Source organism: Sus scrofa, chromosome 6, assembly GCF_054392235.1.
Source record: "Sus scrofa isolate SSC_HxYL_T2T_F1_AM1 chromosome 6, Sscrofa_HxYL_maternal_Yorkshire_Landrace_v2.0, whole genome shotgun sequence".
Taxonomy (NCBI): domain Eukaryota; kingdom Metazoa; phylum Chordata; class Mammalia; order Artiodactyla; family Suidae; genus Sus; species Sus scrofa.
In genome coordinates this window covers 54541375-54555146 of record NC_139388.1, presented here as the reverse complement: position 1 = coordinate 54555146, position 13772 = coordinate 54541375, and the positions used below count along the sequence as shown (strand labels likewise).

The following is a 13772-nucleotide window of genomic DNA, read 5'->3' as shown; positions in this document are numbered from 1 at the left end:
GGTTAGGACGTTGGCCTAAAGATAGGCTCGAAGTACAGCTGGCTGGAACCCCGGGGCGGGCACGAGGCCTGGAGACTTGGTCCCAGGTGTTAGGGCTTAAGGAGGCGAGAGGGGGATCCTGGTGCTGAGAAATAACACTCTCCTTCCCTCTGCCCCAGCCTCCTGGGGCCTGCAATGCATGCTCTGCAAGAGGACCGGGAATTGCAAAGTGGAAGAATGTGCCCCTGGCCAGGACTTCTGCAGGACCACGATCCTGCACACCAGGGAAGGTGAGCTCCCCCAGTGCCCCCACCACCACCTCCAGGCAGGGAATGCGAATGCGAGTGACTGAAAAACCTTATCTAGCAAAAAATCAGGGAAATGCGCACCAAAAAGACAATGAGACTCAAGACCCACCAGGTTGACAAGCATTTAAAAATCTGACAAGGGAAGTTCCCATCGAGGCCCAGCAGAAACGAACCCAACTAGGATCCATGAGGTGTGGTTGTGATCCCTGGCCTCGCCCAGTGGGTTAAGGATCTGGCCTTTCCTTGAGCTGTGGTGTAGGTCAGAGAGGAAGCTCAGATCCGGATTTGCTGTGACTGTGGTGTAGGCCGGCAGCTACAGCTCTGATTTGACCCCTAGTCTGCGAACTTCTACATGCCGGCGGTGTGGCCCTAAAAAGACCAAAAAAAAAAAAAAAAAAAAAAGTTCTTAACAGTATGTTTGTGATATGAAAAACAGGAAAGAACCTGAAGTCAGTGGTCAGCAGAGGAGAAACATGGCATAGTCACATATTATAACCCACCGCAGCTTAAAGGAAGGAACTAAGGTTCCAAGTATTAACATGGATACATCTCAAGTCTGTGGCGCACCAGACTGTGTCTAAATAAGAAACTTAAGATTGAGGAGTTCCCGTCATGGCGCAGTGGTTAACGAATCCGACTAGGAACCATGAGGTTGCAGGTTCGGTCCCTGCCCTTGCTTAGTGGGTTAACGATCCAGCGGTGCCGTGAGCTATGGTGTAGTTTGCAGACGCGGCTCGGATCCCACGTTGCTGTGGCTCTGGCATAGGCCGGTGGCTACAGCTCCGATTTGACCCCTAGCCTGGGAACCTCCATATGCCGCGGGAGCAGCCCAAGAAATAGCAACAGCAATAACAACAACAACAAAAAAAAAAAAAAAAAAAAAGAAAAGAAAAAGAAACTTAAGATTGAGAGGAAAAAAAGTGTATTGCAAAGTCTGATACCTTTTGAATAAATAGTATACAAAAATTTAAAAAAATAGAGATTCTCTTGGTGGCCTAGCAGTTAAGAGTTGTGTATTGTCACTGCTGTGACTCTGGGTTGATCCCTGGCCCAGGAAGGAACTTAACACGCTGTGGGCCCAGCCAAAAATAAATGAATCAATTTGCAAAATATTGATCCAGAAATTCCTCAATCTGCAAATAAATGATAGTATATATTGTTACACTTAGAGAGTGTGAGAGTTGCACCAGAGGTTGCCTCTGGATGGGCATAAGGGGAATGGGATTGGGAGGGTGGTGGTAAGCAGCAGGATTTACCTGACATGTGGAGTATGGAGTTCCCAGGCCAGGGATCAGATCCAAGCTGCAGTTGTGACCTAAGCTGAAGCTGCCACAACATTGGATTCTTAACCCAGTGTGCCAGGGGCCAGGGATCGAACCTGTGTCCAGTGTTCCCAAAAGGCCGCCGATCCCATTGCACCACAGGGGGAATTACTAACTAACTATCTTTTTTTTTTTTTTTTTGGTTTTTTAAGGGCCGCACCCGCGGCATATGGAGGTTCCCAGGCTAAGGGGTCAAATCAGAGCTGCCACTGCCAGCTTACACCACAGCCACAGCAAGGCAAGATCTGAGCTGAATCTGCAACCTACACACCACAGCTCATGGCAATGCTGGGTCCTTAACTCACTGAGCAAGGCCAGGGATCAGACCTGCAACCTCATGGATACTAGTCAGATTCATTTCTGCTGAGCCACAACAGCAACTCCACTAGTCCGGTTCTTAATTGGCTGAGCCACAACGGGAGCTACCTATCTTTTAAATTTGGTGTCTTTTTTCAAAAAATATCTGAAAACATATATGGCAAAATGCTCATATTTTATAAAGTTCAGTGATGAATGCACAGTATTTATTATATCATTCTCTTATACTTTTTGGTAAGCTCGAAGCATCTTCCTTTAAAGATTCCCACTAGGGAGTTCCCATCGTGGCTTAGTGGTTAACGAATCCGACTAGGAACCATGAGCTTGCGAGTTCAATCCCTGGCCTTGCTCAGTGGGTTAAGGATCCCACATTGCCATGAGCTGTGGTGTAGGTCACAGATGCGGCTCAGATCCCCTGTTGCTGTGGCTCTGGCGTAGGCCAACGGCTGCAGCTCCGATTAGACCCTAGCCTGGGAACCTCCATATGCTGCAGGAGCAGCCCAAGAAAAGGCAAAAAGACAAAAAAAAAAAAAAAAAGATTCCTATTAGAGGCATGTCCCTGCTAAGCGTACCAAGCTGAGAGGGAGGGGTAGATGGATCCAGAAGTTCCCAGAGATAGTGGTGTCACTAAGAGAGACACTGGAGGGGCGGGGGCGCGGTAGGGGGGAGATAACTCTAGAGAAGATAGAATTGGATTCGAGCAAGAGGAGAGGCCTGGGCAGGGATCAGCCCTGGGAGTGGGTGACCTTATAACCAGGTCACCCCAGAGGCTGATTAGGCCCAGCAGAGCCCGTGGGGTGACAAAGAGACTTTCCTCGCAGGAGGTGAGGAGCTGGAGGTGGTGGAGAGAGGCTGTGCCCACCCGGAGAAGACCAACAGGACCATGAGTTATCGGACAGACCTGCAGATCGTCACCCTTACAGAGGCCGTGTGTGGCTCCAATTTGTGCAACCGGCCCAGTCCTGGTGAGTAGGGCAGTGCTTGCCATCCCCAGCCCCAAAGCATCCCCACCTCAGCCTTATCCCCATCCTGATCCCATCCCAGTCCTATCCTACCTCCACCCCAACTCCATGCCTGACCCCAGCTCAGACCTTTCCTTCTCCCAAATACATCCCCAGCCCAGCCTCACTTTCAATCCCATCCCCAACTTTGTTTTACTCCCAACACTCCCAAATGCAAACCCATCTTCCCTCCAAACACATGTCAACTCCATCCCCCAATCAACCCCATCTCATATCAGACTGTCCCCAATCCCACTCCCAACTGCACACACACCCCATCCCTAATCCTTTCTCATCCTGTACGTGTCTTGTGTGTGTGTCGTTGTTTTGTATAAGATGCAACACCTTCCTTTAGAAGCTATACACACCGCTTGAGGGATAGGTGAGGTTCCTCACTGCAGTTTTGCCATCTAACTTTTCTCAGGGGACAGGAGATGGTTCGGGCAATAGATGCTTTGTGTCTTGGTCCCTTAGCAGACTAGAGATACCAGAGACTTAAAGTTCTTAAGGCACATCAGAGAGGAGGGGATCAGACAGACGGTGGGCCCAGAAAGTTTCTTAGAATTGACGATCCTTGAGTTAAAGGGGAAGAAAATTCAAAGAAATTTCATGTTTGTTTTTGTTTTTGTGTTTTAAGGCCGTACCTGCAGCCTATGGAAGTTCCCACGCTAGGGGCCCAAGCAGAGCTGCAGCTGCTGGTCTACACCACAGCCACAGCAATGTTTAGCTCTGAGCCACATCACAACTTAGGCTGGATCCTTAACCTTCTGAGCGAGGCCAGGGATCAAACCTGCATCCTCATGGACACTAGTCAGGTTCTCAACCTGCTGAGCCACAGCAAGAACTACCTCCATAAGGTTTTTTGTTGAGTTTCATGGCTTTGGGCTCTGGTCAGTTTCAGAAAAAGATTTAGAGGCGTTCCCTGGTGGTCCAGGTTAAAGATTCAGCTTTGTCACTGCTATGGCTTGGGGGCGCAGATTAGATCCCTGGCCCAGGAACTTCTGCATGCCGGGGGCATGGCCAAAAAAACAAAAAGGAAAAAGACTTAGAGAGGCTCAAATTCCCAAGGTCTCACAGGAGAGGAAGGGTGGGGAAGGGTAGACCCATGGTGTGAGTTCAGGCAGACGTTCCTCTTTCTGGCCCTGGTGAGGAAGGAAATTGTCCAGGCCAGGCGGGTCACGGCGACCGACACGTCAGCAAGCAGAACGCCTGCAGATGCGCTGGGTATTTTCTTGCTCTTCATCCTTCCTGATTCTGTTAGATTGTCATTTATCTTGCCCTCAAACTTTTATCTGTTGGCGGGGACTGAATCAGATGTTTATTTTCAAGTAAGTGACAAAAGAGAGGATGCTAGCTTCCTCTCCCTGTTAGATGTGCTGAAAGAAAGCACTAATAATTGAATCCTAGTAATACTTGTAATCAGAAGTAATATTCAAAATATTTAACAATAGGGGTTCCTGCTGTGGCTCAGCAGATTGAGATCCCAACTAGTATCCGTGAGGATACAGGTTTGATCCCTGGCCTTACTCAGTGAGTTAGGATCCAGCGTTGCCACAAGCTGATCTGGCGTGGCTGTGGCTGTGGCCGGCAGTTACAGCTCTGATTTGACCTCTAGCCTGAGAATCTCCATGTGCCTCGGGTGTAGCCCTAAAAAAAAAAAGGACAAAATATTTACCTGTTTGCCAGGGCAGAAGGCATTGACAAGTCAGGACAGACTCCCCTGGAAGCTTCCTACTGGGCCTGGTGATGCCCCTGTAGTGAATCTTGCAGACGTGATAGTTCTCAAGAGGAAATTGGAGAGTTTTCTGGTGGCTCAGCAGATTCAGGATCTGGTGTCATCACTGCAGCAGCTCAGGTTGCTACTGTGATGCAGGTTCAGTCCTTGACCCAGGAATTTCCACATGCCGTGGGCATGGCCAAAAAAATAATAAAAATAAAATAAAGGAAGGGTTGGGAGTGGTCAGGAGCCCACCAGGGCGCTTGGGCAACAGCTGTCAATTCAGTAATTTAATAACTGATATAACTATGTCAGTCCCATTTATTTTTTATTTATTTATTTTTTGACCACACCCGCAGCACATAGAAATTCCCAAGCCAAGGATCAAACCCATGCCACAGCAGTAACAATGCCAGGTCCTTAACTGCTAGGCCGCTAGGGAACTCCATCAGCCCCATTTCTGATGCCATTTTACCCTTCTCATGCTGATTAGAATCGTTGGCTAAACCACATCCTGTACCTACATGATACTTGGTCCATAGCAGTGACCAAGACAGCTGTGGGCCCTGCCCCTGTGGGGCTCATAATCGAGTGTGTGTTTGTATATGTGTGACAGACCCATCACCAGACAGTGACTGCTGTGACTCACATTAGTCAGAGCTGGGACAGCAAAGAAGTCAGGTCAATGATGGGGAAACAGAGACCAGAGGGGTCAAGGCCAGGATGACTAAGAGTAGAGGCTATGGGACATTGATGCAGGTCAGGGAAGGTTTCCTACAGGAAGCAACAGCTAAGCTGGATTTTGAGGGCTGAGTAGGAGTCAGACTGTTAAGACAGTGGAGGAGTTCGCGCTGTGGCATAGCAGGTTAGAGACCTGGAGTTGTCTCTCTGGCAGCACAGGTTCGATCCCCAGCTCAGGCGCAGTGGGTTAAGGATCTGGCATTGCTGCAGCTGTGGCATAGGTTGCAGCTGTGGCTCAGATTTGATCCCTGGCCTGGGAACCTCCATATGGGGCAGCCAGAAAAAAAAATAAATAAATAACCCACAGTGAAAAGGTGGTCCAGACAGAGGGAGCATCCGATGCAAAGACCTAGAGGTGAGTGAAAGTAGCAGGGCTGGAGGAAGGACGAGATGGGGCAAGAGGAACTGATGAAACTGGTCAGGTCCCATTACCCAGGGCCTTCTAGGCTGCGGCGGGGAATACAGACTTCACCCGGGGGACACGGAAGGTCATGAAAGGGCTTAAGCAATGAGTGTCAAGATCAGACTTGTATTTTTTAACAAGTTATTCTGGCCTCAGAGCGGAAGATAGACTGGAGAGAAGCAAGGATGGTAGACGGAAGACAGGCGAGGGGAGACTGACTTGGAGGTGTGTGAGGCTGTCCAGATAGGGAAGAGTGTCCAGAAGTTCCCGCCATGGCCCAGTGGTTAACAAACCCGACTAGTATCCATGAGGACGTGGCTTCAATCCCTGGCCTCGCTCAGTGGGTTAGGGATCCAGCATTGCCGTGGCTGTGGCGTAGGCCGGCAGCTGTAGCTCCAATTCAACTCCTAGCCTGGGAACCTCCATATGCTGCAGGTATGGCCCTAAAAAGACAAAACACAAAAAGAAAAAAAAAGAAGAAGAAAAAGCATGTCCACTGTGCAGATGGAGAGAAGGAGATGGGTTTAAGAAATATTTAGCAGGTAGATAATCAGGACTTAGTGATGGATTAGATGTAGGGGGTGGGTCTGCAGTTCTGGTCATGATGCAGACTCTTGTATCAGATCCCCCACCACCACCAATGACAGCTGTGAAAGCTGGACAAATTAGAAAGTTATTGAAGTCACTCAAGAGCAGCAGATGAAGAGAGGAAGTTGAGGTGCTCCGGCCTTTGAAATAAGGGAAGCACAGAAGCTGAGTTCCACAGACAAGCTGGCTTTTTTCTTGAGCGCACTTTGTAATTCACGGTTCTGGAGGGGAAGTAGAACACAAATAGAAAGAAATCATCGCGAGACGGAAAAGGCAGAGGTTGGAGTCTGCGGCTGCCAGAGTGTCTGGGAAATGAGAAGTGAAGTCCTGGAATGCATGGAACCACAGAAAAGGGAGTCCCCAAATCTGCAGATTTCCTTCAAGTCATTGGCAAGCTGTACATGCATAGGGTGAGGCTCCAAGAAACTCACAGAAAATAGTATTTGGGAAACTACAGAACTGAAGAGGGATTCCAGCAGACATATGGTGCTGGGGGACTGAGGTTGCCAAGTTGGAAAGAGAGGTCTTGGGCTTTCCTCTGAGACCACACCCTAGGCGTTAGGGCAACACTGAAATAGACCAGCCATAAAAACGCCTTCATCCAATCTTCAACAGGAAGAAAACCTAATCCTCTTTGGCAAAAGATGAGATCATTTAGAGCCTTTAAAAATCATCTTCATGGGAGTTCCCATTGTGGTTTAGCAGCTAAGGAGCCCGACTAGTGTCCATGAGGACACAGTTCGATCCCTGGAAGGATCCCGCATTGCCGTGAGCTGTGGTATAAGTCACAGATGCGGCTCGGATCTGGCGTTGGTGTGGCTGTGGTGTAGGCCAGCAGTGGCAGCTCTGATTCGACCCCTAGTATGGGAACCTCCACATGCCACAGGTGCAGCCCTGAAAAGAAAAAGAAGAAAGAATTCTCTTCATAGAGTTCCCACCATGGTGCAGTGGGTTAGGAATCTGACTGCAGCAGCTCCACTCCTTGCAGAGGTGTGGTTTCAATCCCAGGCCCAGAACAGTGGGTTAAAAGAGCTATCATTTCCACAGCTGTGGCTTAGATTCAATTCCTGACCCAGGAACTTCCATATGCCATGGGTATAGGCATAAAAAGAAAAAAAAAAAATTGTCTCCTATATCTGGTACAAGGTCAAAACTTGCAAGGTATCCTAAAGGAAATAGAAAAGACCAATTGACCAGAAACCAAGAGAAAAATCCAACAATTGAAACAGACTTGAAGTTCCCGTCATGGCTCAGTGGTTAACAAATCTGACTAGGAACCATGAGGTTGCGGGTTCGATTCCTGCCCTTGCTCAGTGGGTTAACAATCCAGCGTTGCCGTGATCTGTGGTGTAGGTTGCAGATGCGGCTCAGATCCCGTGTTGCTGTGGCTCTTGCGTAGACCGGCAACTACAGCTCTGATTACACCCCTCCCCTGGGTACCTCCATATGCCACAGGTGTGGCCCTAGAAAAACACAAAAAGACAAAAAAAAAAAAAAAAAAAAAAGAAAGAAAGAAAGAAAAGAAAGAAACAGACTTACCATGATTTAGATATTGGAGTTATTAGACTGGGAACCTTAAATAGCTATGATCAACATAGTCAAGACAATAGCAGGATCTTTTTTAGCAGAAATCTGGAATCCAGATTTAAAATGAGTCCAATAAATAGAGAATAGGGGCTGAAACTCAATAGACATGCTTAATGGAGATCAGAAACAGCAAAGAATTAGAGAACTAGAGGACAGGGCTGTAGGAGTATCCAGAGTCTGCCAGATTTCTCCCTAGGGGACTTAGGTCCATCTCAGAGATGTGGAACTCAGGAGATGGAACAATTTGGAGAAGATGGTGTCTCGTTTGGGGCATGTAAAGATTCAGGTATTTGATGGATAGTCAGGGGACCTCCAGGAGGCACTTGGGTGTACAGATGTGAAGCCCAGAGAGAAATCTTGCCTGGAAAGAGATTTATGAGGTCCTAGCAGATGGGTGGAGATGAAGCCATGTCAATGGATAATATCCCATGGAGAGAGTGTGTATCATGAGAAATGATTAAAAAAAAAAAAGGGCTTAGGACAGAGCCTGGGGATCACCCACATTTAGAAGAGAGACATGGGAAGAAGAAGACCCACGGGTGCTATTTTGGCAATGATGGCAATTCATGTTTTTATTTTCATGGTAGTTCCTATGAGAAGACATGGGTAGTTGGCCTTATTTTTCTTTTGCGAGGGTGTGGGGAAGATTCAGCTTTGGATGTAAGTGATTCACCTAATTATAACTGCTGGCCTGCCAGTTGAGAGCCTTGGCTGAGGCAGCCCTCCAATTTCTCTAAGACCTGGCCCAAACTCAACTCAGATATCTGGGGTCAGGAAGAAGAGGGCATGCCAGGCTTGGGAATGGTGTGAGCCAAGACCTGGACCGAGGAAGGACTCTGGTGTTTCCAGGGAAAAGTAACTCATCCCCTTGGCCTGGACCGGAAGGTGCATGTGAGAGAAAAAAGTTATCACAGATCAATCAAGTAAGGCTTTGACCTCTGACCCAGTTGGGTAGTATATTATCTATTGCTGCATTAGAGATTGGGCCAGAGCTTAAAACAAAAATAAGCGTGTATTATTTCACAAAGTTTTTGAATTCAAGAGTCTGGGAGTGGCTTAGCAAGGTGGCTCTGGATCTTTCAAGGGTTTTTGTTTGGTTTTTGTGGGTTTTTTTTTTTCTTTTTAGGGCTGTACCCACAGCATATGGAAATTCCCAGGCTAGGGGTTGAATCGGAGCTGTAGCTGTTGACCTACACCACAGCCACAGCAACACCAGATCCAAGCTGCGTCTGCAACCTACACCACAGCTCACGGCAACACCAGATCCTTAACCCACTGAGCGAGACCAGGGGTCACACCTGCATCCTCATGGATACTAGTCAGATTAATTTCCCCTGAACCACAATGGGAACTCCTTTCACAGGGTTTTAGGGAAGAATGAAAGTAGGCCGCAGTCATCGGAAGGCACCCAGGGTACCTTCATTTATGGAGATAATAAGCTCCCATGGTTGTGGCAGAGGACTCAGCTCCTCATCATGGAGACCTCATAGTGGGGCCGCCTGAGTGTCTGTACAACAGGGCCCAGCTTCCCCCAGAGACAGTGATCCAGTGGAGTCAGGAAGAAGTTGCAGTGTCTTAGATGAACTAGCCCAGAAGCCATGCACCATCATTGCCACAATATCCTGTTGGTTCCACAGGTCAGCTTTATTCCTTGTGGGAAAGGACCACACAGGGGCACAAACACCAGGAAGCAGGGTTCACTGGGGGCCATCTCCGAGGTTGGCTACCGCAGGGAGCAATAGAAGGGTTTTAAGTAAGTGTTCGTTCTCCCATTCATTCATTCACTTATCAAATATTTCTTGAATATCTTCTCTGGCTCTGGCCCTGTTCTGGGTCATATTGGGACACAGTAGTGACCAAGACAGCCCTGGCCCTACTACCTCTTGGGACTGAATCCAGCGAGGGAAACAGACCTGTCACCAGAGTGGGCAGGACTGGGACTGGGGAGTCCAGCCTGGGAAGTCAAAGAGGGCTTCTTGGAGGAGGTGAAATTGGAGAGGATGACCCCTTGCAGAAGGAGAAGGATATACAGAAAGGAGGCAGCGAGGGACAGTGTTCCAGGCAAAGGCAACAGCAGATGCAAAAGCGGGGTGTCAGGCAGCACATGCACTCGGGGACTGAGGGCAGCCTGTGTGGCAAAGAGTCTGAGGGGCCGGGGGAGGGAAATGAGGCAGGAAGGGTGGCCAGGACCCAGCCTTTGATGGGCTTTGAATGCCACTCTGAGTTCTGTGGATTTTATTCTGAGAGCACCGGGGACCCACGGAGGAGTTTTGAACAGAGGAGAGGCAGGGTCAGATTTGAGAATTAGAGACTTCCTTCCAGGGCTGTGTGGGATGCACTGGGGTGGGAAGGGCAAGAATGGAAACCAGGAGGCCAGGGAGGAAGCCGGTTTTGAAGGAGGTCTAACCTGGTCATGGAGCCGGAAAGGAAGGGATGGATTCTGGAAAGATTCAAGAGGTGGCACGTGCAGGACCTGATGATGGCTGAAGGGTGGGATGAAGAAGGATTGATGCTGATGTGAGTCCTCAAGGGAGCTGGGTCTCTAGGACTCTCCCCATGGAGCCTCACCCTCCTGCTCCTTCCCAAACAGGCCGGGCTCCTTTCTTTCCCCGAAGTCGTTACCTTGAATGTGCTTCCTGTGCCTCGTCAGACCTGAGCTGTGAGCGGGGCTGGGACAGGAGCCTGCAGTGCCGCAACCCTGGAGAACAGTGCCTGGATGTGGTAACCCACCGGAGCCTGGAAGGTGAGCCCCCACCTGCCAGCAGCTCCTCCTCCCTGCTTTGCTCCTCCCCAAGGCTGTACTGAACAATCCCCAAAATAACAGGGGTTTTAGCAGGGTAGAAAGTACTCACAAAAAGTCCAGTGAGGGGAAGTCCAGGGCCACTAGGGCAGTTCCACAATCACCAGGAACCCAGATGCCTTCTCATTCCTTCCATAGTGCTTCCATTCTCAAGTTTGCCTCTTAGTCCAATATGGCTGCCTGAGCTCCAGGCCTTGTGCCCAAGTTCCAGGAAGGAGGAGGAGGGAAAAGATGGGACAAAAAGGGGGCACCCCTCCTTTTGGGAAGGTTCTCTTTTCTGGAAGTGCCATAAAACCTTCCTACTTAGATCCCACTGGCCAGAACTTAGCCACATGACTATACCTACGGAGGCTGGAAGTTGTATCTTTTGGCTAGACAGATGGCTGCCTCCAAGACAATGAGGGCTGTATAGTGAAGGAGGTAGCAGAGGACGGATGGCCAACTGTGGCAGCTGGCGAATTCAGTCTCAGCCCCTCACCAGCAATCTGACCTCGTCCTCTGCCCTTTACAGGGAGTCCCGGGGATGAGCGCCACACCCGAGGCTGCGGCAAACTTCCTGGCTGCCCCGGCCCCACCGGCTTCCACAATAACCACACTTTCCACTTCCTGCGGTGCTGCAACACCACCAAATGCAATGGGGGCCCAGGTAAGGGGCAAGGGACCTGGCGTGAGGCCCAGGATTGGGGCAGGGAGGTGCACTCTGGCTGACTGCTGCTCACAAGCAAACCCCTCTGAAAAATGAACCTACCAAGCCCCTCCTCAAAGAAGGATTCTGTGTGGGGAGTTCCCGTTGTGGCTCAGTGGATTAAGAACCCAGTACCGTGTCTGTGAGGATGCAGATTTGATCCCTGGCCTTCCTCAGTGGGTTAACGATCCCTCATTTCTGTGGCTGTGGTGTAGGCTTGTGGCTACAGCTCCAATTCAACCGAATGTGGCGAGTGGCTACCACATTGGACAGTGTAGCTTCAAACTGCAAGCTCTCTGAGGGCAGGGACTGTTTTGTCTTACCCAGTGCCCGCCAGGTAGGGACCAGGAAGGGGCTCATGGGTAGCAGGGAGCTGGGATTTCCCTCACAGGCCCTGGAGAACCCTCCCAAAGTGGGTGCTGTTCCGAGCCTGGCCACAAGGAGGCCCCATGACATCTCGGGTGGAGAGTTGGGAGTCCTGGGGGGGTGATGCTGTGAACTCCCTGTGCTAATTTCCTTGGTTTGTGTCCTTTTCTCCCTAGTCCTGGATCTTCAAAAGCTGCCTCCAAATGGCTTGCAGTGTTACAGCTGTGAGGGGAACAGCACTCATGGATGTTCCGCTAACGAGACTGCCCTCATTAGCTGCCGAGGCCCCATGAATCAATGTCTGGAAGCCACAGGCACTAACGGTGAGGCCCTTAGGTGACTGGGAGAGAATACTTATGGGGGGAACGGCCTTCTGCAAGAGGGGACTTCCTGTCAAGTTGGATTTAATTGAGATGGATCTTCTTATTGAAAAAGGCGGGGCTTCACTCAGGAGAGTGCAAAGCATAGTAAAGAATTAGGACTTGTTCATTAGGAACTGGATCTTTGAGCCACAGAAACATGGACTTTGGGGCTGGGACTTCCTGTGGACCTCATGGGAGTCCATGCTGTGCCATCCTGGGCAGGTCCCTCTATTCCAGTGGTCCTCAAACTTTGGGGTCTCAAAAGTCCTTCATGCCCTTAAAATGTATTGTTTATGTCAGTTATACCTGTAGATATTTATTGCATTAGAAATGAAAACTAAGAGACTTTAAAAGATGTATATATTCATTTTAAAAGAACCACTGGAGTTCCCTCTGTAGCACAATGGGATCAGCAGCATCTCTGCAGCTCCAGGACACAGGTCTGCCCCGGCCTGGCCCAGTGGGTTAAGGATCCAGCGTTATCACAGCTGTGGTATAGGTCGCAGCTGCAGTTCAGATCTGATCCCTGGCCTGGAAACTTCCATATGCCATGGGGAGGCCAAAAATGAAAATAAAAATAAATAAAAAATAAAAGAACAACTAGGAAACTCATGACAGATGAGCATAACACAGTTGTTTTATGGAAAAGAAAAGACATTTTCCAAAAACGAAAAAAAAAAAAAATGTAACGAGAAGGCTGGCATTGTTCTAGCATTTCGCATTTCTTTAATGTCTGGCTTCACAGAAGACAGCCTGATCCTCATATCTGCGTCTGCATTGAGTCTGTTGCAAGATCCCACGCCCTGAGGTTTCTGGGAAATCCTGTTGAACCCCTGTGAGAGGAAAAAAATGCCGCATGATGTTTTAGCATTATTGTGAGAATAATGTTGGCTTCACATATCGCCTGGAAGGGTCTGGAACCCAGGGTCCCGGGACCATTCTTCAAAGTGCTGCTTTCTCCAGGCAGCGGCCACAAGGTGGCGGGTCACCCAGCCCCAGGTCTCACAGGATCTCCTCTCTCCTCAGGCCTGGGGAACCCAAGCTACACTGTCAGAGGCTGTGCAACCCCTTCATGGTGCCAAGGCCTCCACGTGGCTGAAGCCTTCAGCCTGACCCATCTCAACGTCTCCTGCTGTACTGGAAATAGCTGTAACCAGCCAGCCCTGGATGTCAGGCCCCGCACTGGGGGCGCAACGCGGCCTGACCCTGCCTACTTCAGCTTCTTTGTCACCCTGCTTATGACTGCCAGACTGTGGGGAGGCACCCTCCTCTGGACCTGAACCTCACACCCCCACTGCCCTGGCTGGATCCAGGGGACCCCTTCGCCCTTCCCTCAGCTCCAGCCCTGCCGACTTGCTGTGTGACCTCAGGCCAGTGTGCTGCCCTCTCTGAGCCTCCGTGTACCCAGCTGTCAGAATGCTTATCTCAGAGGAGACTTGTGAGAAGCAGAGGAGAAAAGCCAAACAAAGGCTGCGGGCCAGCAGGCTAGAGCTCTTGTTATGATGAATATTGTTGCCGCTATTATTGTTATTATTAATTATTTGTTTTATTTAATATTTTATATGGAAATAAAGATTTTTCTACCAGTGAACAAA

The 13772-nt window shown here is 49.5% G+C and overlaps 1 protein-coding gene across 1 annotated transcript in view; it reads left to right on the top strand.

Annotated features, from left to right (window-relative positions):
• Window positions 1–13772, top strand: part of PLAUR (plasminogen activator, urokinase receptor) — a 15649-nt gene extending 1877 nt beyond the window's left edge. The window contains exons 2-7 of the mRNA XM_003127198.6: window positions 159–269; window positions 2749–2892; window positions 10555–10707; window positions 11276–11410; window positions 11992–12138; window positions 13204–13772. Of these exons, the coding sequence (XP_003127246.2) occupies window positions 159–269; window positions 2749–2892; window positions 10555–10707; window positions 11276–11410; window positions 11992–12138; window positions 13204–13457 (944 nt within the window). The 3' untranslated portion in view covers window positions 13458–13772. The remainder of the gene's footprint in view (window positions 1–158; window positions 270–2748; window positions 2893–10554; window positions 10708–11275; window positions 11411–11991; window positions 12139–13203) is intronic.